Source organism: Larus michahellis, chromosome 2, assembly GCF_964199755.1.
Source record: "Larus michahellis chromosome 2, bLarMic1.1, whole genome shotgun sequence".
NCBI lineage: Eukaryota > Metazoa > Chordata > Aves > Charadriiformes > Laridae > Larus > Larus michahellis.
The window spans coordinates 77,948,920-77,974,787 of record NC_133897.1 but is presented as its reverse complement, the minus strand read 5'-3'; the positions used below and the strand labels follow the sequence as shown (position 1 = coordinate 77,974,787).

The window sequence follows — 25,868 nt, the reverse complement described above, 5'->3', positions numbered from 1 at the left end:
GCCTTCCAGCTCCTACAGGTTTGTAGCAAATGCTGGAGCCTGAGGTCTTTCAGCTGCTCCATTACGAACTGTGAGCAGTGGGAGGTTCTTTTAAGGATCTTTAAAAACCCCTGGGCTGCTTAGAGCCCAGGTTATCAGGCACGACAAGGGGAAGTGCTGGGTGCCCGTCTCTGTGCAAGCTCCTGAGCTCCCTTGTGGAGCATGGACCCTCTGCCAAGGGTCACCTGTGCATACCTACTGTTGCCAAACCAGGCACCAGTATCAACTCAAAAGCCAAAAAAAATAACAACCCAAAAAAGCACCAACCCCCTGACCCCTGTGGACTTCTGCACAGAAGTTTGGTCACATCCTTGTGCTTCATCATCTGGCATGAAATACTAACTGAAAGAAGGTAAGACAGCTTTCAGATCACGAGGATGAGCTGACTGCAGACACCTGGTAGTCTTCTACCTCTTCCATCAGCAAGGAAAGAGACCTGGTAGTCTGCTGTCTCCCCCATCAGTGAGGAAAGGACCAACCTTTTGCAGTCCAAGAAAGAGTAGGGGGAAATGTTCATCTCCTGTTATGCAGGTGCTGCCTGGGAGAGGAAAAGGGGAAGAGTAGGAGGGACACTGGGGAAAAAAGATCCTAACCCCAAGAAATCCTAAGAGCAGAGAAGAATCCTTGACAGACAGAAAAAGGCCTGGAATGAGAACCATGATCCTGTCCAGACACAGAGCAAGCCCATGCCCATGGAAAGGGTGTAGTCTGCCAATTAGGGGTCTGCCGCAGGGCGACAAGCCCACGTATTAGAAGTTTGGGTCTTGATAAGAGTAAATCCTATCTAAGAGCACCAGAAAAGAACTGCCCACCCTTTCCCAGTTCTTCAGTTTTGGTTAGAGCGAAGCAGTTTATTTCAGATTAGTGACACCTTTGCTGACCTTCATGGCACAGTCCTGTGAGGAGCTTCCTGCATCTGAGGGAGAGAAAATAATGCCTCTGTATAACTAGAGCTGCCTTTCCCTTATGACTCTAACGCACACACACATACACACAGTTTGAAAGGAGCCTAACTTCCATAAACTTATTTTTATACGATCGTCACCAACCCCTGAGCTGACTTCCGACTTGTGTGGGTGCCTCTCTGCCCTTCCAGAATGACCTGAGAGCTCAGCAACGGCATCTGCTCCGTTTGCAGGTGTCCCAGCTCATCCCTCCTAGGCAAATCTGCCTCTTCCCCCTTCTCCCCCCACCAATCCATGCCCAGCTTATCCTGTTCTTGTGCGTGAACTGAAGGATGCCTCGAACTGTTGTGTAGCCGTCACTCAGCTGCACACCTCCCCAGGGACAGTATAGCCTGCCATGAGCATGTGGCCCGGAGCAGAGCAAATCTTAAGTAGGAGAGGGCTAAGCTCCAGCCTGGAGGGACAACCAGCTCTCTCACAGCAGGAGATGGAAGCAAAGAGAGGAAGGAGGAGGTAGCACAGGGGCTATCACAGCATCTGTTATTGAACTCACTGGTTTGGGTACAACGATGGGGAATTAACAAGCAATGCAGTTTTCCAGTTCTGCTTCTATTACAAATAAGTCAGATTTCTTCCTTTCCTATCTGTAACATATGCTGAGAGTCCACGCTCTGCTCCCCAACACAATGCTGTGGGAAGAGGGGAGGAAAGGAAAGAGGTAATCAAATGGTAGCGCTTTCCAGAGAATATGCAACAGATGGAAGAGAAAAGCCTATGAGAAAAGTGCATACTGTACCGACAGTATAATTAAACAGGCATCCTAACCAGAGTCCGTTTCTGCAAATGCAAAAACCCTGGGCAACGCAGATCCTGTTACTTTGGCTATTACCATTATTTATCAAGCTGTCGTATCACACATTATATAAGGGGGGTCTATTTGCATGGTCTGCCTGTCCTGTCCAGCCAAAAAGCCACTGAGCTCTTGTGGATTAGGAAATAAATGTTAGCATTTCCTATTGCTTTCATTGTCACCCAGGGGCGACCTCTCAACAGGAATGGACGAGACCCTGGCTCTGCCACCTGGAAAACGTGCTCTCTCCAGAAGATTGCTGAGGGGTTACTGTGGCCCGTGTCATCTCATCACATTCGTTAGGTGTCTTCATACTACTGTACTGTCCTTTTGGACGCAAGTATCTGTAAACATTATGTTTGATATTGGGTTTTATCCAGTGGTGGATATAATGCTTTCCAGCTGGTGGGCATCCCAATAGGAGGTCTTGGAGCAGATCTGCACGTGTTTGTATGTGTATAACATATGGCAGGTTTGGGAGAAAAGTATTGTATATTAACAAGAACACTCTAGCTTATTCATCATCAAGATTAACACTGACAAGATGAGACTATTTAGATGTTATGTGTTGGAAAACCGGTGGGGGCGTGGGGGGGAAGCCATTATCTTGCATAGGACTTGTAAAAGCTGCGGCATGTCTGTGAGCTTGGGGATAAGTAAAGAAATCCCCATTGAGGGTTACCACGATGGACTCAGGAGAACTCTGTAATGCCTTAATGGAAAAATATATGACTGTTAAAAATTCTTACATACTATAACAAGTTTTTACATGTTACAACTTGTCAGGCATTACAACTGGCAGCTTGGCCCCCCACGGTACATAAACAACTTGGTCCTCCATGGTGCGGTGCCCTTTTTCCTCATTTTTTTTCAGTGTACAGCAACTAAATATTTTAATCTTGTTAGTGTTATCTTTAAAACGAACAATCTAGCGTGTCCTTACTGTTGTGGTTTTGTACAACACTGCTCTCATAAGCCTTGGTTGTGTTATGCCGCCACTGCGTGTCACTATTAAGACAGAATAACAAAGAAAGATTTTTTTGGATATTTATAGAGTCCTGGTAGGGATGGACCTGGCACAATCCCCAAGGTGAGAGCCACCCTATTTCTCTCAGGACAGCCATACCAACGCCACAGTGCCACGGGCACAGCAGGCAGAGAGGAGTGGGAGCAGCCAGGAGGGGAGGATTCCTAGTGGGAACGATCCTGAGCCACTGCCTGGTGCAGACCAGCCACCCAGGCTCCGGGATGGCGTGCGCTAATTCTGGCAAGATTGAGCAGGCAGTCGAGTTGAGGGCTGGCGACCTCATGCATGCAAGACGTCCAAGTGCACTTGTTCACAAGCTGACACGTGTTATTTTTAACCTAGCTTGACTAACCCGGGCCAAAGAAACCAAGAGTGACAGCCCAGAACCACAATATGGCTTTTTTAAGGGAAAACCAGCTAGGCTGTACTGCCACAATCTGACAACAGCTAGGCTGAGACGCATCCTCTCAAGAATTGTTTTCATCTTTAAAGGGGAAGCAGCAGCCAGAATAATTGCAAAGTACAACTCGCTGCTCAGCAAAAGGGGACCATCTCCCGAGTTACCACGACGTTGCAGCGCGTAACCTATGTGCGTGCTACAACAAATTATAAAGTAATTATTTCTTATTTCAAAGCCAAATCTTCACAAAAGGTGAATGGAAAAACAAAGGGAAAGGCTCACACATATTGTGAAGCACACATACTTCCTGACAGTGAAGCACCTCCCAAGTCCAGCGTCAGGAGCTCGTGTCGTCTTTGAAATGACAGGAGGAAGAAATACTTACACCCAGTAAAGCAGCATCAGCAGGAAAGGACAGATGATGACTGCCTGGAGGACCTGCCAGTCCCTGCAGAGGGCAGCCAGCCCTGGCATGAGGAACTGCCCCGCCATCTCGATGAAGCTCGCCACCATGGTGATCATGAACCGGTGCCCAGGAGGACAGAGCTCTATCCCTGAAACACAGAGCACACACAAACGCATTAGCTCCCCATCAGCAAAGGCACCCAGAGAATATATCTTTCTGAAACTTTCAGAGAGTTGATGTCCTTCAAAACCTTTGGCCAAAGTTACGCATGATCATATAAATCTTATTTCCTTGTGTATTTAGGCTTCAAACACTCCAGCAGCAATAGAGAAGCTCACTAACAGCTGGCTGAGAGGCGAACATTGCAACTTCCATACACCTATCGCATCTCCTGCAGACCTGCTGTATCCTCACTGTGAGCTTAGTCTCCACCTAGAGAAGCATTTTAGCAAATTGTAAGATATTTGTTTTGTTTTTTTTTTAAAGGAAATGTGTAGAGTGAAACACAACCTGAAGATTTTGGGTCAAGCCTTTTCACAGTTCTCAGAGACGTTGCATGCCTTTCCAATCAGCGTGCCGGAAGGCAGAAGAGTACAGCTCTCAGCAGGATACAGGCTCCCAGCTCGTACGGGATGCCACCTGCCCACAGCTTAATATGCCACGACTCAACCAGTTTCAAGCAGGATTTTGCTGACTGGGTTGTTTCTGGGTTTGCTTTTTGGTTTTGCACTAGCTAATCTTGACCAACTTTCGAACGAGCCAACCTTCCATCTGTCCTATCCCGTCCTCCATCTTTCCTTTTGCTGTGGGGCAATTTACTACCATCACTGGTATCATTGGTTGTCTCAGCTGCCCCGTGACAAGCGAGTTCAGTAGATAAAAACATTCCTTAAACCCTCAATTCTGGCTACCTTTATTCAGTCCTCAGAAATTAAGATGAATTTATCAGGATCACAGCCTTTTTTTTTTTTTTTTTTTTTTTTAAAAAAGAAACCAAACCAACAAAAACACATAAAAAAATCACAGAAGTAGAAGCAGAAAAAATGGACTGTCTTGTGGAAATACATTCAAACAATTTTTCCGCCGGTAAGACTGCAGTAGAAGCCTCTATTTCATATTTCCCATTTGCCCACATTCACTTCTACAGATTAATAATTAAGCACAATAAACCTGCCACAAATGCTGTGTACTACTTAGCGGCATGCTGATATAGAAATATAGGCTCATAAACATTCATGATATGTTGCGCTCAGCATTGCCGCTTTTCCTTGGGATGTTTCCTATGGTTGCTTTAAATTAGAATTTAACAGTTGTTAAAACTGTAAATTGGAAAGCTATAAGATAATAGGAAGAGATGACAGCTGCTCCTTCACTCTCTCATCTGTAGCTTTTTCAGCATTTATCACTGTAACACAGATTTAAACTAGCTGACCAGGAACTGACTTGTAGATCAAATGTAGGATAAAATACCACACGTTTTTTTCCCCTGTCTTTTCAGCCAATGACAAAAACTGTTAATGGATTTTTGCCAATACAGAAGGAAAATGGATCTGTTGCGAGGCAGCCCAAATTTTCATTAGCTTAACCACAAACACAACAGCTTTGGAAAAGAAAGGGGGGGAAAAAAACCCCTCAGAGACTCTCATTTGCTATAAACGGCTTTTACATTTTAATTACGAAAGCAAGATTAAAACACAGAGCTCCTTATGACATTAATATGGTTTCATTCTTACTAATGAAGTATCCCAAGACTAGGCGATTTTTTTTTTATTCTGTACAAAGAGGTCACTTCCGTTTTGTTTCTCTAATCTTCAAATATAAAGCAGCTCTCTTTGTTTTTCTAAACCTCAAAGTCACAGTTACTCACACTCCAATATTCCTTCATTAAGTACAAGGATGAGTTTTGTTGCTATAGAAACAGGAAGTCTGCATTAGATAGGTAAGGCTTTGGTATTTCAATTGCATTGCTTAAGTTAGTATCAGATAAAAAAAAAAATTAACCAAGAGAACAACTTTTATATGAAGTCAGAAAGAGGTGTCCAAATAATAAAATTATATTTTATTAAGTCACTGGTGCATAGTACATAACTCCATATGCAGCAGTTATTCATTGTACAGAAAGGAATCAACTTCAGAGATCGTTTAGCACCTATTTTCTTCTTTCTGTTGTCACATACATACATACATGCAATTTTTGCCCTTTCCTCTAAAAAAACACTGGAAAAGACAAAAAAATAATCCTTGCTGCAGCTGCGTGAGCCTGACTTTCAAATGACATCAGCAGGCGCTCCGTGTATGTGAAATTATCACATCTCTGTTGAAACGTTCAATGTATTAGGACAGCCTACTGACTTTCTGGCATCAATTTTGTATGATAAAAGATTCAGCACCGCAGATTTTTTAGCGAGCATTTATTTAGTCAACCTCTTCCCACCTCTGCCAGCAAAGCCACCCCCCGCAGCACCTCTGCCCCAGCACCAGGAAAGGCACCCTGCTGATGCTCACACCCGTGTCGCGATGCACCCAGGCACGAGGCGCCTCTACGGCCGCAACAATTTCCCCCCAGTTTGCACGATAAATTACCAACTCACACGAAATCGCTACAAGGCAGAGAGCTTTATCTACCTGTGGCAAATCCAGCAAGAAAGCTCCAGCTCCCCACGCTCAGGGAAAAGGTTTCCACCTCAACTTCTTTGTGGAGCATGGAGGGTCAAGTAAACTCTTGTCATACACACGTATCACGGAAATTACCATCAGTACCAAAAACTCCCAGATACATCCATTTGCTCTGCTTGGAAAATTCTGTGTGGGCAAGGAGACAGGCATGGAAAGGATTTTGCTTCCTTGCCCAGCATTTCTACTCTAGGCAGGACAATCAGAGCAGCAGATCCAACTCAGATGCCTAATTTCCTTAAGTTCCAGGCAAATGACTGCATGGGCAAGTTGAAACCTGCACACAAAGCAGTCCTGCAGTACTTGGTCAGTGAAATCACGTGTGCGCGCCCAGAACATGCGGGTCATATTTTCTCACCATCGGTAGACACCCAGTAGCAGTGGACACCACAAGCGCAGAAGCGGGATCGAGCCAAGCCCTGCTGCAGAACTGCTCTGCACATGCTGCAAGTACAACCCAGCCTGAAGGCAATGGCCTCACCACGTGCTGGGTGCAGACCTGGTCCCTGTAGGCATCACTGACACGAGACAGTGAAAACACGAGACCCATTGCACAGCATATGCCTCTGGCTGGGAAACACAGAAATAACGTGTGGACAGAAATCCTTCTTTCGGACCCTATCCTGTATGTCCTTCCTCTACACAAGTGACCAAATCCACGTTCAGCAGCCTCATAGCCCACAAACTTGCCACAGGGAGAGTCGGTGTGAACTATGCCCCTTCTTACAAGGGATTCAAGCTTTTTTTGGGGGCTGCTTGATGCACTCAAAGTAACCCCACTACTAACATGCAGGATGAGCAAAAACACATTCTGGTGCAGAAGGAACAGTGCTGGGGCCAGATACCTTACTCCATGAGTCTGCATGCAGTGATTTGTACCAGAAGAATTAAAACTGGTGATGAACAAAGGCAGAGTAAAAGTCTGTGCGTGTGTACAGAGTGTATGCGTGTGCGAGAGAAGTGAGCAGGCCCCAGAAGGATGGATAGAACATGGATTAAAGGAATGGCACATGCCCATTGTGCCTATCGCAGCCTACCCGTGATTTCATTCAAGTAACAAAAGGAGGAGGAACAACCTGACCTACAGATAAGGTACCAAGAATACAAAGAACAGAATTGAAGTCATAAAATATCTAGACTATGAGAAAAAGGAAGAGAAGAGAAATTCTTTAAGTTTGCCTGAGAATTATGGGGGATGAGAAAAAACAATGAAGCAAAAAATCGTAAATGTCATCAACTCCTAAAGGGTATGAAAAGTAACCCCAAACTGCTTTGGTGCCTGCCAAAAACAACGTCAGGGATGTGACGAGGATGCAGCAGCCACTGCCTCTTGTCCTCTGTGTCACACAAGTGACCCTAGCCAGACCACGTGGACGTTCGCCTTGGTACTTGCGAGTGCACGGGTGTGAGAACATGCATAAATGAAATCCATGAGAGAATGAGCATGGTTGTGCGAAATCTGCCTCCTTGGAGACTTCGGCGTAGGAAAAAACACCACAACTTTGTCCTTCTATATAGTATCTCACTGAGTTATTTAGAAATGCCATGGGAAATATTTTCAAATATTAACCAAGGGAATAAGAACCACAGCAGCTATATCGGCTGTTCCCAGTGACAAAGGCCAAGCTCAAGAAAAGGACTTTCAAATCAACGTTTTTGGCATGCTAAGAGGACAAATTTCAGAGCAGCTCCCCCACGACTTCATACATTGTCCTTTTTGCTTACCCCTAGCTTTGTAACAAGGGCCCTACTTGACCCCTAAGAAAGCCACATGCACCCCTAGGATGTGTTAAACTCTCCCAATGAGGAGGGCTCTGTCCCTGATGCTCCCCGCACTTCCTTCTGGAGACTGCCTCGGAGATGTCCTGGGCTGGCTTCCCTCACTGCTGCGCTCCCCCCGGAGCAGGGGCAGCCCCTTGGGTTTCAGAGGAGTTGAGTTTCACAAGAAATGCTGGCCTGAGAAAAAGTGCCTCAGATGCTGATGGACCTACACGGCTTTGAGCTTGGTCAGACTTTCTGACCATCTAGCTTTAACAAGCAGGTTGTCAGGGTACACTCTTGCACCTCAGGTGAATACAGAGTCCAACGGAGGTTTCAAACCTGCAGCATTTTCCAAACACGTCCCAAAAGCATGATAAGTAGTTTTGGGACCAGGAAAACTATGGGCTGAAGGGAACATTATCACATGTGAGTCCTCATTTGATCCACCATTGTATTCTATGTGACAACAGCGGCAAGGTTAGAGTAAGATTTTCTTGACAGACCAAAACAAATAAACAACTGAAAACGAGAAGCTCATTGTTATTTCACCAACCCACAGCACACCACTGGAGTCAGATCGGGTAAGATCTCCCAAGCAGGCTTTAGAATACTGAAATTACTTTTCTTTAAACAGGATTCATTTTCTCTCCTTCACTCCCCCCCCCGCGGAGTCCTTTGGGACTCTCATTAGAAAGAGGGGAAAGCCTGAAAAAGCCTTCACAGGCAAAAGCAGGTGCATGCCACAGAGCACATGAAGCACTGGGAGGCCCTTCAGCAAGCGCATCTGTAGTTTTGCCAAAAATAAGTTGCATATAAACATCAGGAAATTGATTCACTACAGTTACACAGTACTGAAACCAGTGCATGCCATTTGTCATCTCATCTGGAAACAGGTGTGCCAGAACGCAGGAGCAGAGCAGAAATACAGACATTTCTGGAGTCAGACCATAGGTGGATGAGGTATGGAACATCTGGGACCTGCACACATCTTTGGAGTGTCTGCAGAGAGCCATTAGTCCTGAATATGGATTTTGTAAACCTAGAAATAGCTTGCAAAAGACGACAGGGCTCTAGGTTATTCCACACCAAAACCAGTTGTCCCTGACAGTTGTTAAAAAAAGGCTGGGATTTATGGAAAAGGACAGGAATCTATCACATATCTCTGCACGGCTGGCAAGATTTAGGAAGATCCCAACACCACTGACAGCTCAGATGGCATAGCAGGGGGGAGTTAGAGCATGCACTCCGAGCAGGACCGGGGGACATTCTTCCCACCAGGGCACCACACGAGTGACATGGGACACATGGATGGGCCAGGATGGCTCGTGGCTCAGCCCTGCCTTCTGCACAACTGCAAGCACTCGGACTCGGGATGTGGGCAAGGAGGGAGCTAATGAAGAGCCTCTGCAACACCACGGGGGCTCAGCCCCACCATATGCAGAGCTGCTCCCTTGCGCAGGAGGTCACTGCCCCTGGGCATCAGCAGAGGAAGGCACGATAAAACCACAGGTCAGACAGCAGGTTACCCACAGCAAATGCAACTGACGCTGGTGACAAGGGGCACATCGATTTAAGATTGGAAAAGGCAAGGAGCCTATGCTAACGGCTTCTCCTCTCACTGGCACCAGGATGGAAAAAACCCTGGGCTGATATCCCTGAGAACAATTTTTCAGGCAACCTCTTCTGAAAAGAAGATGGCAAACTGAGTTAAAATTATCCAAGTATGCCATGGCCTGACATCTGCAATGCTGCCCGCTCCCCTTTCCGGCCGGCTCCTTTCTCCCATCCTCTCCTGTATGTAAGAAGCAGTGGAGGAGACAGACATACAGACAGGAGACCAGAGAAGACTACAGTAACACTGGGTTAACATCGGCTCACGTTGCAACAAAGCATGGGCCTGCGTAGCCCACCTCCTCCAAACCCCACCAAGTGATCTGTCATCACCGTGAAGGGACTCAAGGGCCACGTCCCGTCCTTTCTCACTCGGTCTTACGCCTGCGCACTAGTAACAAATAATTTGTTTCAGATTGCAGAAACCCTCTCGTTTGTCTTTGAAGACTGACATTTATTCTCATAGGATATTTGCACAAGGATGAATAGCAAATACTTTTATTTAAAGGGGGAAAAAAAAAGAAGTTGTAAGCCATTTGCAAATAATATATCAAGAGGAAAAATAGGTTAAATCACACTGCCTGAACAACTCTCCAGCATTCACTCACCGATCTCCAGTCCCAAAACACAAAGCAATTCTTGCACTACAGCCCAAGTGCTGGCTCCATCAGAAACCACACGCTAACTGCTTTTTGTGCCTCTGCAGTTTTCTCTCCCCACCCACTTTCAGTCTAAGAGCCACCAGGACTGTAATTATATAGGAGTATCCCTTGGAGAAAATGGCCAGGATGAAGCACCTGAAGTCCAGGCAACAGCATTCCCGCTGAAAAAAATCCCTGAGGAGACAGTCTGATTCAAGATTCACATTCACAGTTTCACATTATATTAAAAATCAATTTAAAAATTAAGATTTTGGACAGTTTCCCCCATATTACTGTTATAGATTGAGGCCCAATAATTGACAGGAACCAGTCCAATTAATCAAATTAGTTTATTAAGCAAGCGGCAACAAGCAAAACAGCGCTGGGCGGCCGGGGAGTCTTTGCTCCGCCAACGGCGCACACCCCTTCCCGAAAGTAGTTGATTATATATACTCTTCTGGTTCCCGTATATGTGTCAATCCTGGTATATTCCGTGTCTGAGCGACGTGTTGCTAGGGGGTCGGTCTTGTCCCGCCTCCTGATGGTCGTGAGGCTGAAGGCTCCTCATCTTTATCAGTGTCCTTGGGGAGACTCTTTTCAGCTTAACTCACAACTTAGCTCTTCCCTTTGAAGTGTTAAAACACACCAGATGCCTGTGATTTAGGCCTTGAGGTGTCAAAGTGCCCCAGACAGCACACCGGATGCCTGTGATTTAGGCCTTGAGGTATCAAAGTGCACCAGATAACACGCTGGATGCCTGCGATTTAAGTATGTGAAGAGTCGAAACAGTGTAAGTTTTCACCAGCCTTTAAGAAAGCCTGATTTGGTTAACAAACATGATTCTATCTATTACATTACTATACACCCAACACTCTTAATTTCCTCCCTCCAAGGACCCCTCAAGGTGTTCCTCTATCCCAAAAGGGAGGAAAACAATCAGACTCAAATGAACAAGACCCACACTATCAATTGAGCAGAAGAAAGCTCAGGCAACAGTTTTAGGTGTAAAATGAGAGACGCCAGAAATTCCCAGTGCTGGTAGCGTTCCGGAGTAGCGGGGCCAGGTTTGCCTCTCAGCCCCAGCAACTGCCCAGCTGAGTCAAGAGCGAAGCGCAGGCTGCAGCCCTAAGACAGGATTTTGCATTTGGACTCTGCTTTTCAACAAAGCACAAAAGAAAAGAAAAAAAAAAAATTAAAATCCCAGAGCATTTCATTTTCCAGGCTGTTCAGCGCTTCTGGTATGTCCCACCACCTCCGTGCTCCCTGAGCTGAGCCTTTTGGCACGAAGTGCTCCGTCACGGCGATCTTGAAGACTGCTGGGAGGCGACCCTGTCCCCGCTGCTGCCTATTTCCTAATTCCCACCGAGCTCTCTCAAACCTCAGGGACCTCTTCTTTCTCCAGCACTCTCCGGGGGATTTGTCCTCTGCTGTAAACAGATCAGCTCGCTGGATATTCCTAGAATAACACAGCCCTCGGGCTGGCTTGTGGCTAACTACCAGATACAATTGCAGCAGAAACTATTAATAACTCGCAGACAAGCCTTTAAGTTTGCAGCTGGCTGCTGGCAGGAGAAATAAATAAAATCCAGCATATCTGCTTATATACCCAAATTTCCAGGTGGTTGCTAGACACAAACTTCTAGGAACTGCAAGCCCTACCCATGGGCTACAGACACATCTCATCCCAATTAACACTGGCTGAAAAGGGCCAGGTGAAGCCTGCACTCGCTCCTGGCTAAGTTTAGGCACAGAGCACTTTTTCTTGATTGTCTTAGCTGTCACCAGAAGTAAGGAAGGAAGCACCACGTGTAAATAGACTTGATTAGAGAAGAGCAAATGAAGCAGCACGTGGAAGGAAAGGTTATCACGCGCACGGTAGTGCACAGACAACTACCAATTGATGTAAACACAGGACAGAGACAGAGTGGAAGGAAAGGAAAAATCTAATTTCCTCTCTGGAGAAATCCAATCCACTGCCAAGCAAAGTGAGCAGTAATAGACTGAACCTCCAATGGTCAAGGAAGAAAAATGGGATTATTTTCCCCCAACAGCACAGCAGGACAAAAGTTACTCTAAAATACATCTATGAAGTGACACAGGTGCTCCTCCAAAGGTACTTTTCTGCACATCATAGGTTTGGCGAGGAGTTCTATTAAACACACACTAGCCCATCATTTATATCTAATTAACACTTCTAATGTGTGTCAAATCGGTCATCCATGCATTGACATAACCCGAGCGGATGGAGCCATCGGGCTGGCTCCAGGGCAGGCAGCCAGGGTGACACCTCACCAGATGTGCACTGCCACTTTTCATTTCCGACCAGGATAGATATCCCATATGTACTGGATGGGGCTATCAGATAGGTAGATATGTAACCAGAATAGATATCTTTCTGTCCTGGTTTCAGCTAGGATAGAGTTTACTTTTTCCCCAGTAGCTGCTGTGTTTTAGATTTAGTATGAGAATAATGTCGATAACATATATTGTTTCAGTTGCTAAGTAAAGCTTATATTAAAGTCAAAGACTTTTCCAGCTTTCTACAGAAGCTGAGAGGGAGCATGGATAGGACAAACTGGCCAAAGGAATATTCCATACCATAGATGTCATGCCCAGTATATAAAATGGGGGTTGGTCGGGGGGCAGGAATACACAGTTGCTGCTCAGGATGGGCTGGGCAACTGATCGCTGTGTGGTGAACAATCGTATTGCATCACTCATTTTGTATATTCTTTTACCATTATTATTATTTTCTCTTCTGTTACTGTTCTATTAAATTGTCTTTATCTCAACCCGTGAGGTTTTTTTTTTTACCTTTTTCTCCCTCTTCCCTACCCTACCTGGGGGTGTGGAAGGGGAGGGAGGGAACACCTCGTAGTCCTAGTTTCCGGCTGGGGTTAAACCATGACACTTACTTACCAAAACTAGATCAGATGTTCATTTTGTATACGAGTACTAGGATAGCGCTAAAACTGATGCTAGGCAAAATACCCTTTAGATACACTACTTAGCCTCTGCTGCTGTGAGCACTACAACGTGCATAGAGAGGACAGCATGAAAAAAGTAAAACACGGCTACGCCTCTACTCCAAAATCCAACCAAAACACAAGATACAACCTTCCCTCAGTTTACTTTCCATGCACCTGACTCTCTCCTGTAAGGCAGAAACAAGTAACACGCCAACCCAGTGTCAGGCCTGGTATTGCCCAACTGTGTCGGGATACTTCAGGAGGAGCCCTCCTCCCAGCCGCAGGCAGCCCGGAGCTACCCACAGGCAGAGGGTTTTGGACCACAGACACGGAGCCAGCTCAGGTTGGATGCACGTGCAGCAGAGCCCCTTCCCGGGGCCAGGTTTGCTGGCAGCAGGGAGCTGGGCAGGGCAAGGGCGAGCTCGGCTCCTCCAGGCACAGGAGACCCCGAGCAGAGACTTCCTGACCACTGTGTGGGATGCAGTGATGCCCAAGATCATGCTTTGGATCCAAACTGGCTCCCAGGGAGCATCTATCAGCAGCAGAGACGGGAGCAGGCATGCTTCCTCTGTTCATCTCGTAGTATCGGTATTTGCTGAGCTTTACATTGCACAAGACAAACAACATTTTACAAAACAGACGGCTGACAGCATAAGAAACCTTTAACATACCACGCTGCCTGCCGCTCACAAAGTAATAAAAACAAGGAATTGTTAAATCACAGTTGCGGTACTGCGGTTGCCATCTATCCTACTTCCAGGGGAAAGCAGCAGCTCCCAGCCAACACTGATTTTTGTTGACAGTTCGTGTGTGTGAATAATGGCATTATGAAACAAAACCAGGATGCCGCCCCCGGAAACCTAAACAGCAGCGACAATGAGCATAAGCAACTAGTAGATACAGAACACACTAACTCCAGAATAAAGATGACTTAATTTAAATGTGATTAAAAGTGATTAAAAAGCTTTGCCATGACATACATCCTCATATACGTTAACTGCCATCTATAAAAAAAATATTTCTTTTCCATCTCTGGTCTATAACTTCCTACCCCCCCTATTAACATACTGTCCAAACCCATGTCCATATTTGTTTATTTTTGAAAATAACTAAGATTGCATAGAAATCTATTGGATTCTTCCTTGGTCCAAAAGGTGGCTTGCTCTAAAGGAAATACACAGCCGATCACAGGGATACTTTGCACATCAAACACCTCAGCTGTTCAGAACAGCTGGCCCCTTTCCTCTTGGCAGGACCTAAATCACAACTGGCATCTTTTTTGACAGGAATGAATGAGAGCAGCTGAAACAAAAACTGGTGTGAGAGGTATCAGAGGAGCCCGTTTTCTTTGATGCTTCAGATGAAAGGTTTCTGCATCTGTATTTGTAAGTGAATTTTCAACAATATTGCAGCCACTTAGAATAAGAACAGAAAAAATTCAATAGCCTCAAATCTGTTATAGTCTCTTAATTAACCAAGCGGCAAATAATATTCCAACAGCAGCTATTTCTAAATCTCAGTTTGCAACCTCCAGACGGATGACAGTCCTCAAAAAGGCAAGAACAAAGAAGTAACAGCCTAACATCTTGTTTCAGGTTTATTAAACGTTTCCCAGCTCGCTGAGGCGGCAGGGCAGTGAGAGGCAGCCCTTCTCTCCCCGAGCACTGATCCCACATGAGACACTCCTGCAGGCGAGAGCTTTTCGCCATTACTGTCATGCTGCTGGATGAGTGAATAAACTGAGCCCAGATTTGAGCATATTCCCAGCAGAACTGCATATTACTAATGAGAATTTGACACGGGAGCCTCGAGCTGTTCGCAGCCTCGCTTACCAAGCAGAAAAGACAAGCTCAGAGGAAACCTTTAAGCAGAGGACCAAGAATTGTACTCGGTGCTCCCTAGCTCTTAATAAAGCACTGCCTGCCCTGCACGCCCTCCCTCCGACCGAAGGAGATGGCTTGTCGGAAGCATGGCACACCAGAGGCACAGCCCCAGGAACACACCTTGCTCCTTTAGCCCGTGTCAACTTAACAATAAGACCTCCAAGTGCTTACATCCACAGAGTCTAAGCAAACATTTGGGTGGGTGGTTGTTAAACTCTCAAATACAGTTGTAAACCCATACACGCATGAATGTATGAACACACACATATATATGGAGATGTGTGTGTATATACATGCATACTTAATTATGAAGGCAAAAGCCCCCAGTTCCTTTTCCTTCCCTGACCCCCCTCTGATGTCAAAAGCAATCAGTGGAAATTTGAGTGATGGCCTGAAGAACCCCGTGCCACTTCAGAGGACCTGAACTGCTCAGGTGGCACCACCAGCGTTGGGGAGAGCCCTCAATATCACAGCACCAGCTGAAAGTCTGCACCAAGGGCCAGCAGAAATGCGGGCGATTTAATCAAAAGCAATTCGTGACCATCTTTGTGAAAGGCTGTCACACATTTGGTCTCCAGGGCATCCTTGTTTTTAAAGATTTATGCCAGGGACTCTGGATAGATGTTTCATGAACGCTGCGAAAGGGGAACTGGGGAGATTCAGAGCCAATAAGCTACTACATTTTGGGTGCTTTTAGCAAAGAGTGCATTTGCTGGTGAAAGAAGTTCCGCTCAAATTCAGGGGTGACTTTCACATTAGTAGTCCTCTGTCTCCAGAATTCAGCGTCAAGCCTGACACAGGTCTGGGGAAGGCAAAGGCAGGCAGACAGAATGGGAACAACCACCGATGAGTGAGGACCGCACTGAACAGTGCACACAACCATTGCACCAGAATCAGCACAAGTGGGATGCCTGGTTGGATCTCCTCTAATTTTAAACCTACGATACAAAAAGAGAGATGAGGCTGTGGTAGAGATGAGCTGATGAGGAAACTCCACCTGATACAAAAGCAGCCAATGCAGTTAGAAGTACAGGTATTGTTTCTTCTCTTCCATTTCCCAATAAGCTTTTATTTTTCAAGTAACATTTCCATAAGGGACACCTTCCACCACTCTGCGCATGAGGAGTGCTCTGTACAGTGAGCTCTGCTCATGGCTGGTTTGTGGGCAGTAATGCAGCAAACAGCATAATTCAATGAGTTCGTCGAGAGTGCAGAAAACTCGTTGGGGAAAGAGCATTCACTTTCCAGCCGTCTTCAAGCACACCTCTATTTCAAGCCAAGGTTAACTCAGGAGAGGCAGCACCTGTAGTTGCATGCACAGGGGTGAGTGCAGTGGAACCGCTGTCACATACATAACTAAAATGATCTCATAATTGCCAAAGCTTAAACATTCCTTACATTTCTTCCTTGCTAATTTTGCAAATACCACCTATGAGAAGTTTTTCCCCTGAAGTACCAGAATTACTTGAATTGGCAAAACCTGACTCGAGGGGGAAAAACAATAAAAGAGCAACTGGCATTATAATGCCTCCAGCACCCTGTATTTCCATGTAAATGGCTGTGCTAAGGATGTCCTGTGCGATACCAAACCAGACCACCCAAAAATATCCACTGGGATTTGAAGTTTTCCCTGGATCATCCCTGAAAAATGGGCGAGTTTGTTCAAGGGTATCTCACAGCTGAGAAGAATACATAGCTTTACAAGAGTAAAATACTAATATATCCTAATAAAGCTGTGGTAAGAGCTAACTATTTCTGCTGACTGGATGGAAAACCTCCTATTGCTTTGCAATAACTTTGAAAAAGAGAAAGCTCACATTTCTTAATATCCTCCTTCCAAGGAAGCTGGCAAATATGCTGGGAATACACCAATCTCCCAGAGCAGAAACCATCCTCCCGCGGAGGATACTCGCTTTTCTCCAGTGAAAGACCTCTTTCAAGAAAACTCCTGCCACTTACAGAAGAGTTCAAAGATGGCAACAGTCGCTGATTTGTTCCAAATAAAACCAGAACGAATCACTGAGCTAATTAATAACACAACATTAAAAGGAAACCGAGCTCCTTGGAAAGAATCCAGCTGCAGTTCACAGAAGGGGATTTCACTTGTTCTGATTACTTTCGTAAACTTTGTACGTATCACAACTACACCTAAAATCATGAAGATGTATACATGCCCCTGGGAGATGAATGACTGTTAACATTTTCTTTCCAATTCCTAAGTATTTTTCTGTGTGATTCCCCATGTTTCAAATGGCAGTTCCTGTTGAGTGATGCTTCACTGTAACTGTGATTGTGCAAAGTCCAAGACAAGACCTGTGGGTAGAGGCAATACTGCCTGGGAGACCAACTGGCAAAGCCTGGTGTAGACCTCACCTTGCCTAGGTATTGGCCAAAACGATGCTCCTAAGGTCAGAGGATTTTTGGGAGGCTGTCTCTCCAGTAAGTTCTGCTACTTACTTTGAAGACAAATGCACACAGCAAGCAGTTTCTCCATTAGGATAACCATATTTTTGTTTCTGCAGCAATAGATAAATTGCGTGTAGTACATAAATGACAACATGACTTTCATGTGCTGCTTCCTATGCACGCAATGCCAGAGGAGCAAGGCATGTGGTGTTAGATTTCCCCTGCTCAGGGAGCAGCTTCAGGTATGTCAGAAAAACCTCCCGTATTTTCCTCCCTTATGTAGCAACAGAGAAGCGTGTAGGGGGTGGGCAAAGGGAAGAAGTGTGGCAGAAAGGAGATGGTGGCCACAGAGGGGGGAAGCCAAACTATAGACCGATTGTCCCCAGCTCATCATATCAGATTTCCTTCCCACGCTGAGTTATGAACACATCACTCCGTTGCTCGACACAACAGAAATAATTCGGTTATGGTTTCCAAATTTTCCTTTGGGTCTTCTTGCAGAACTGGTAAGGAGATATGAAAGGTCTGAACCGGAAAGGTACAAGAGCTGAGCTCAGTTTTCAGCTCAAACACTGATTTGCTTCATAACCGTATTCAGCCTCTTAAAGGAATGTGGTAAGCTAGACAACGATTTCCATCCATAAGAAAAATGTTGGATGATGGGAGAAAAAAGGCTCTGTCGTTGAACCTGCTGTGCCTGGTCCTCAGCATTCCCACACAGGGCTCGGACACCAGCAGCTCCCCAGGGTGGTCCCCCCTACCTGCTGGCACAAGGCAAACCTGAGCACACCACAGCTACACGTCCCCGCCAGCATCAGCACCACAGAAATGTCTTAGGGACTGGACTGGTTTACATGGGAACTAAGCATAACTAAATCCGTAAGACCTGGTCTCACTGAAAAAAAAAAAAAGGATAGATATAATCTGAAAAAAAAAAAAAAAAATTAATGTCCGCTTACATTTATATATGTTTACAGAAGCAGAGAAAACACAAACTGCTCCTCTGTCTTGCTGAGTGATGTTTCTAATCAAAATTTGAAGAAAAAAAAATTAAAGACATTTAGAAGTGCTGTAAAACCTTCACCTATAAAAGACATGCAGAGAGTGCTCTGCCAAAGAACAGTCATGGTTATTATACTGAACTCTGATGTTTGCTCAATGAAGGATAAAACTCAGAGGGCTACATAATTGGGATGCATCTGGAACTCTGAGCCAAGGGCAAAAATAAATAAGTAAATGAGGAGGAGTAACACGAGAGGGTGATAAAAATAAATAAAAAGCAAAACTGTTCAGAACTACAGGTCCTAAAAATAAAATAAAAAAAGTTATCAGTTACAAACCAAAAAGCTTCCATCATGTATCTAAGAGGAATAGGTATATTATGCCATTTAAGAACTAGAGTAAGAAAAAAAGCCTTATTATTTTTCTTTTTAGTTTTCAGTACTCAAAGTACTGTCTTGGAGGGAAAACATTTTTGTCTGCTTCAGGTTTGACTGAGGGATTGGAGGAACTTCTGAACGATGAGATTTGAGAATTGCAGATTTGAGCAAAAGAAATGATGCCCGCAGGTCCCACCTGGAGAGCCTGCCCCAGGGGTGACCACTGCTCCGCTGTGGTCCCCACCTGGGGGCGACCAGACCCCTGGAGAAAGCCCCTGCATGAGGCTGTCGGGAACCAGACAGCAAGCAAATCTCTCTACACATCCCTGCCCGTTTGCATGGGTGCTTCCAGAGACAGGGAAAGTTTAATGACAGTTTTCTCATCTAAAAAAAGGGTAGAGCTGGAAATCCTGGAAAACTCACAATTCAGGCTGGAGCCACCAGGCACTGGGGCTGCTCTGGGTGGCTCCAGAGTGATGGGAGACACACTCACCATGGGCGCAGAACACACACAGGACACCATCCTTGCCTTGGGGCAAGTTTATGCCCAGGTTTCTAAGAACACAAGCTTGTGTTATTGTCATTGTTTCCTTATTTTAACACATCTTCCTTTATAAAAGATGGAGATTCCACAAAATCACTCTATAAAGAGCAATTCAGTTAAGACTTTTCTTCAGCCACTTCCTCACATTTATAATTCAGCCAGGTGTTTCACATGGAAGGAGGAATGCCATTTCTACCTGTAAGAATAGAACTGAACAAAAAAATCCCTGTTCTAAATAAACCAGCTTCCTTTCCAGCTCTTGCCCAAAGGAGAGGAAACACCTGGCAAACACACAAGTACTGGGTGATGCAACACCCTGACCCACTCGCAGGTGAGCGAGGTGTTGGGCGTCTGCTGCTCAGCACCCAGTCTCGGAGGGAACGTGCTTGCAAAGTTATTTGGTGCTGTGTTATCCCGCAATGCCGCAATAACTCTAAACATCAGAAAACCCCCAGCCCCTACAATCACCAGAGGAAAAGACTCCGTTCAGGGTGAGCCAGGCCCACAGCTAGTATGTGCTCTGTTCCTCTGTCGCACACAGAATCACCGTCACAACTACTCCTCTCTGTGTCCATGTAGCAGCACAACACACCTTTAATTCTTTTTTTAGCGTGTAAAAACTCACAATGCAATTTTTATCTTTTATACGTCATTATGATTTCTTATGTTGCTTGGGATGCCTGTGTCTGTTTACAGACGTGCCTGAATCGGTCAGAATTTGCCTGTGAAAGAAGCACGGGACTCTACAGTCCTCATTTTAGTGCAGAAAAAGATGCCTATCAGTCAGGGTATGCAGGTAATATCTGTGAGTGAAGAACCAGCGCCACAGGATTCTCTAGTCTTGAAATTTCTCTTGGTTTAATTTGAGTTGATGTTAAGTGCCCTGCTACCAGCAGCTTTTTTTTTTTCTTCAGTAATTTGCATAAATAATCTTAGGAAACAGATCTTCTAGATTATAAATTATAAATTCAGCTAAATGACAAATGCAAAGGAATGACTGAAAAAAAAGTGGTCTTCCCTTGCGGTGGCTGAGGGTCTGTTTGCGTGCAGGTCCTTGGAAACAGCTCTGAGAGGCAGGGAGTTTTTCACAGAATCATAGAACGTGTTGGGTTGGAAGGGACCTTTTAAAGGTCATCTAGTCCAACCCCCCTGCAAGGAGCAGGGGGCTCCTGCAGCGAGCAGGGCTGACTGCTTCACCATGGTACCTGTTCAGCTCTCGCAGGGTCGCTCCCACCACCCGGCCACCACGTCCTGCAGGGTCCACCACCCATGCCGAAGGGCAAGGTCTGCTGAGCCTGGACTGTGCGCAGCCCGCAGTGGTCCAGCTCATCGTCGTCTCCCTGGAAATCACAGCTGCAGGTGCAGCCCAAGCCACGCAGCAATCACCCAACTTTGTACGTGGTCGCAGCAGGGCAGTATGGGAGCGTGCAAACACCACCAAGTCTCAGAGCAGTAAGAGGTGAAGGGTCCTGTGGTTTTGCCTGCTCAGCCTCCTGCATCCACAGGACGCACGGAACAAGTGCACTGGTGGTGCGTAGAAATAGAAAATGACCTTTTTGTGAAGAAAAAAAAATTGCAAAGCAGCTATCTGGCTTTTGCCTGCTGTTTCACTCTCCAGCAAGAGACTAGGAGCTCCCAATGCACGGAGATATCCTCCATCATATACTAAACCACACTCCCGTGCCTCAGCCCCCCTTAGTTGCATTTTCCAGCATTCACTGCCTGAGGGTAAATTGCCCGTAAATACAGAGGACAGTATTCCAACAAATACCCTGCAAGAGTTTTACTACCAGTAATGGGTTTCCCTCACCCCAAAATCCAAACGCGCACCTGCACCTTTGCCTACATGGAGTTAAAGCCCAGGTATAACCTGCACCATGAGGTGGTTTTTCTTTTAACCTGTCCAGAAGCTGTTGCTCAGATCGCTTTGCATCTGACGCTCTATAAATAACACATCCACAACACAGCCAGGTACTCACATGCATCTGATTAAAATAAACTCATTTAAGAGGGAAGCCACCTTCGAAATGGAAACAAGTGGATACAGGAATGCTGAAGGATTTAAAAGTCTGAGAACTGCTGAGCTAGTTACTGCCAGGCTGCCATCACCATTGCTGAGCTGGCATCACCTGCAATGTTTCTAAACGTTTCTACATAATCACATAAACAAAAATCAAAGCAAAAGGAAATTATGGTGTGTTGTTTTTTATTTTTTTGGGTTTTTTGGAGGGGGGGCGGGGGCAGGAATTGAGGGAGGGAAATAAAATACAATAAATAAAATCAAACAAACACCCAGGTTCAAAGCCTGGCCACATTAATACACTCACTTATGACTGACAGAAAGTGATACGCAAGCTCCTAAAAGGACAAGACAAACACAGGTAGCAGAGAGATGGAAAAAGGGAAACCACCAGCCCCCGCCGCCCCCAGCCCCGGGCAGGCAGCACGGTCCATCAGCAGCAGGCTGGCGAGGAGGCGGCTGAGCCTTGTAACTCATGGCCTTCTGCCCTTTCAGGGAACTCAATTTATAGCCAATTTCTGAACTACAGGTGTGAGAAATTGGAAACGCCGATACAGACAGTGTCTCTGGGTTTTAGGCAGCACAGCTTGGTTTTAATATTGACCCGGCTGACTGGCAAAGAATCACCAGCAGACAGCAAAGAAGGTTAAGTTCTGAAGTGTGGTAGTGACTTCATTCCCAAATCCTTCTTCAAAACAGGAAAACTCCCCATGCAGTTCACTGCAAAAAATATTCAAGTTCTGTGCAAAGAAGGAAAAGTGTAGGAGCGCGAGGCTTACACTGATTTATTACTGGCTCATCAGTAGCTAACATATAAAATCAACTATAAAAGAAACAGCTATAAAATATTTTCCATTTTAACAGTCATTGCACACTGTTCCTTCCTAGAAGATACAAAGATCCAAACCTGATTTTTCAATTTGAACAAATGCCTGCACAAGCATAATAAAAAGGAAAAAAATTTTAAGGAGGAAATAAAAGAGATGCCCACACCTGCTTTTTGGTATCCTCTCCCTTGCCTAAACACAAATAACATCACAGGGGTCCCTGCATGCAAGTACACGTCTTAAATACGCAAGCTCTAAGCTTCACTGTTTGGGAAACGAAATTAAAGTTCTTAGGAGATGCATGTAAAATAAATAACAATGTTTGGAATTGATGCTAATAAGGGCATCTTCGTTTCTAAATATTGTATATCTACATTGACCTATTTATATCACATTTAGAGCTCTAGACCTAGCTGTTAATTTTCATACATCACACCAGATTCAATTGCCTATCAAAAGGATCTTCCCTTTTTCTCAGTAGTCAATTATTCATTAACCTCTTAGAAACATTCATAGAAGGCACAAATTATTTCAGGAAAGAATAGGAAATTGTCATTATAAAGCCATCTGAATTTAATATTTCTTTATGACAGAAACAGAACAGTAGGTAATGGGACACTTAACTGGCCAACATCAGAACAAGCTTCAGAAGAATCGCTTTGGACGTTACTTTTGATATTGAAAGAGCCATATGATCACAGCATCTGCAAATCAACATTTTCAGCTAACGAACATATTTCCAACAGAAAGAGCGCCTTACATTAAAAACGTTCCTGCTGATAACGTGAAACAAGTTATCCTACATCCGATGCTTCAGTTATGCTTCCACTTAGTGACTGACCACACGATTTCCACTTCAACAAAACGTGCTGAATGTTAAAGGAGCCAAACAGACATTTGTACCACTGCAAGCATCACCATGTGTAACTGACAAGGCTTAATTAAAACAAGAGCATAACGTATAGCCAGTCACCCTAAGAATGTGCTTCTCTTGATTATACCTCACCCCAACAGGTATTTCACACCAAATAGCAGAAGGTCTCTCTGTTCCAGCCTCTTCCTTCCGTGGTTTCACACATAAACCACTAAATGACTACGTGATGCAGCATATTCAGTCAGTTCATATGTATCCATATTTACACTACCTAGCTTGTAGCACCAAAGGATCCTAACACAACAAGTTCTGTCTCTCAAAATACGCAGCAGTCGGTTCCCCTTCGCATAGGGGCTGTCAGCTCCTGGGACAGGGTAGAGCAGCTTTGTAAAAAATCCACACAGCAACGCTTTACTCCAGCTCAAGAAACCAGCATATAAAAAAAAATAAAAATTAATCCTTGTCCTGAAATGAGATGGGGAAATTTACCTCAGTAGGAATGTGGCTTGTCATACTGCTTCACCATGAAGTGATCTGGGCTTCTCCTTCCCATCTTGCCAGAAAGGTGGTGGGCTGGGGGCAGGGCAGGGGGAAGAGTCCTTCATCTTCATGGTTTTTTTTTTTTTTTTTTTTATTTTAAATAGAAACACTCACAAAACTACTGCATGCTTTAGGCAATGAAAAGTAAGAGCAGAAGTTGGCAGTCTCCAGCAAGGGGGTTGTGGTCCTCCCAGCAAGCACACATGTTTGAGAGCATCTTGTGCACACTAGACCTGGCCAGGTGTTGCTTGGAAGAAGCCTTGCACACCTGTGGTGCCATGAACAGCATCCCTCCAGCGCGGTGGTTTGTAGGGTATTTGCACCGATGTCAGCCCACTTAGTGCCCTCATCCGTCCCCCAGCTCTGGGGGTGCTTCGACTCCAGGCAGGCAGCAGGGGTTATGCAGGGAACAGGGCACACAGCTGAGCAGCAGCAGGAGGTAAAACAGGGAGTGCAGGGATGGGGAGATGCTGGCAGCAATCAGAGCCACCTCCTCTAACTAAAAAGTGCAAAACAAACCCCAGAGATCAGGGCTAACACCACCATGCCACAAATCACAGCCAGTTTCAACAGTGAGCCGTTAAGGTGTGCTGGAAAGATTCAAAGCACCACTGGCATGGCAGGGGGAGACCCTCCTTTCTGTGAAATACCAAATGATCCTCACCGCAGTCCTTGGCAGGTGAGCGACCAAAGCACTGAATTTCCAAGTATCTGTGCAAAGGTAGATGAGATGGGATGGATACGTCCGGGTTTTATAATGCTTTAAGATAACTAATGATGTCTGCAAGTATCTCAAGATATTTTTAGATGAAGCATTTAATAAAAAAGCTATCCACAGGATCACGGGAGAGTCTTACATTACAGCACCAGCATTTTCCACACATACTATTGCTTGAATTAAAATTGATCCCTATAATAAGGCATACACTGAAGAGTATGAAGACCCAAAGCCCAAGAACTAATGCACTTTATATAGGATTAGAATAAGCAAAGCTGTGGCTAAAAAATTAAGTTCTCTGTGACTGCAATGCATACCCCACAAGGCGCTCGCTACAAAGTGCTGTACGAGCTCCAAATGTGAGTGTCTGCGTTGGAGCAAACGTAACACCCTGGGACACTAACTAAGGGGCTTAACGTCTTTGGAATGAAACAAGGAGAGGCAATAGAGAAATAATTTCTTAGCATATTTACAATGCTGGCAACAAAGGAGATTTCCATATCTTATATTAGAAAACAAACACATACCAATCTGTGGTGTTACACACTTAGTACTGTGGGCTAAATCCGCTCCTAATCCAAAGGCACAGATCTGAGTCTTAAGAAATAATCCCCCAAAATGAGCAGCCTGACCTCCCTGCCTTCCCTCTTCCCATTTTCTCCAGTGTTAGCTGTTATGTGAACACTATGTTGAAACGTTTCAATGGCCACCATTGGAGGCCTCTCTCAGAGAGGCCAGCATCTCCTTTGCATTGCAGTAAGTCTTTCAAAGAGTAAGATCTTTCGCTCTGAAGTCTCAAGCGCACACAGGCAAGCAACTAAAGAAGTAAAGGTTTGGAGAAGAATGATTTCCTCCTCAGGAGCCAGATGGAGGATGTCCTCTGCTTGGGAAATCGAGGAACACAAGTGGTGCCATGAAAGAATTAAGACATTTCTCTTCCTAGATGGGGCATCCTTGGAGACACTGTCCAAAATACACCATTTGCCTATTTCATTGCTGCAGTTATACTTATTTACAAAACTAGGCAGCGTGCCAGGTCCCTGCACCAAGCAGAGCCGTGGAGTAAGGAAAGAGAAGGATCCTCATTCAGAGATCACAGTCTTACCTTCCGAAGGTGCCACATCCCAAGTAGCCTGGTACCCAGCCCTTTCTCACAGCCAAACCCCACCCACCCCAGACTTTTCTTGCTTCTGTTACATTTCAATGGAGTGGAGCTCCACAGAGACCTACCTACCACCCTTTGTAGTATTTTTATAGCTATGGCTTTGTTGCTTCCAGAATCTGAGAACACTCAGGTGTCCACTGCGTCTGCAAGGTAGACCTATGCTCCAATGACAGAGCTACTTTTAAATGACTGCTAAAGCCTACCGAAATCTTAAAGTGCATTTTAAGTAA

At 45.2% G+C, this 25,868-nt stretch overlaps 1 protein-coding gene across 3 annotated transcripts in view; it reads right to left on the bottom strand.

The window, feature by feature from the left end:
- The window catches only part of SLC22A23 (solute carrier family 22 member 23), a 114,181-nt gene that overhangs the window by 28,468 nt on the left and 59,845 nt on the right, over positions 1 to 25,868 (bottom strand). For 2 of the 3 annotated variants that reach the window (XM_074576047.1, XM_074576048.1), the window contains exon 4: positions 3,607 to 3,775. In XM_074576047.1, the coding sequence (XP_074432148.1) occupies positions 3,607 to 3,775 (169 nt within the window). Of the gene's footprint in view, positions 1 to 3,606; positions 3,776 to 10,644; positions 11,071 to 25,868 lie in introns of those variants that run through there. The other variant, XM_074576049.1, reaches the window with a different exon arrangement.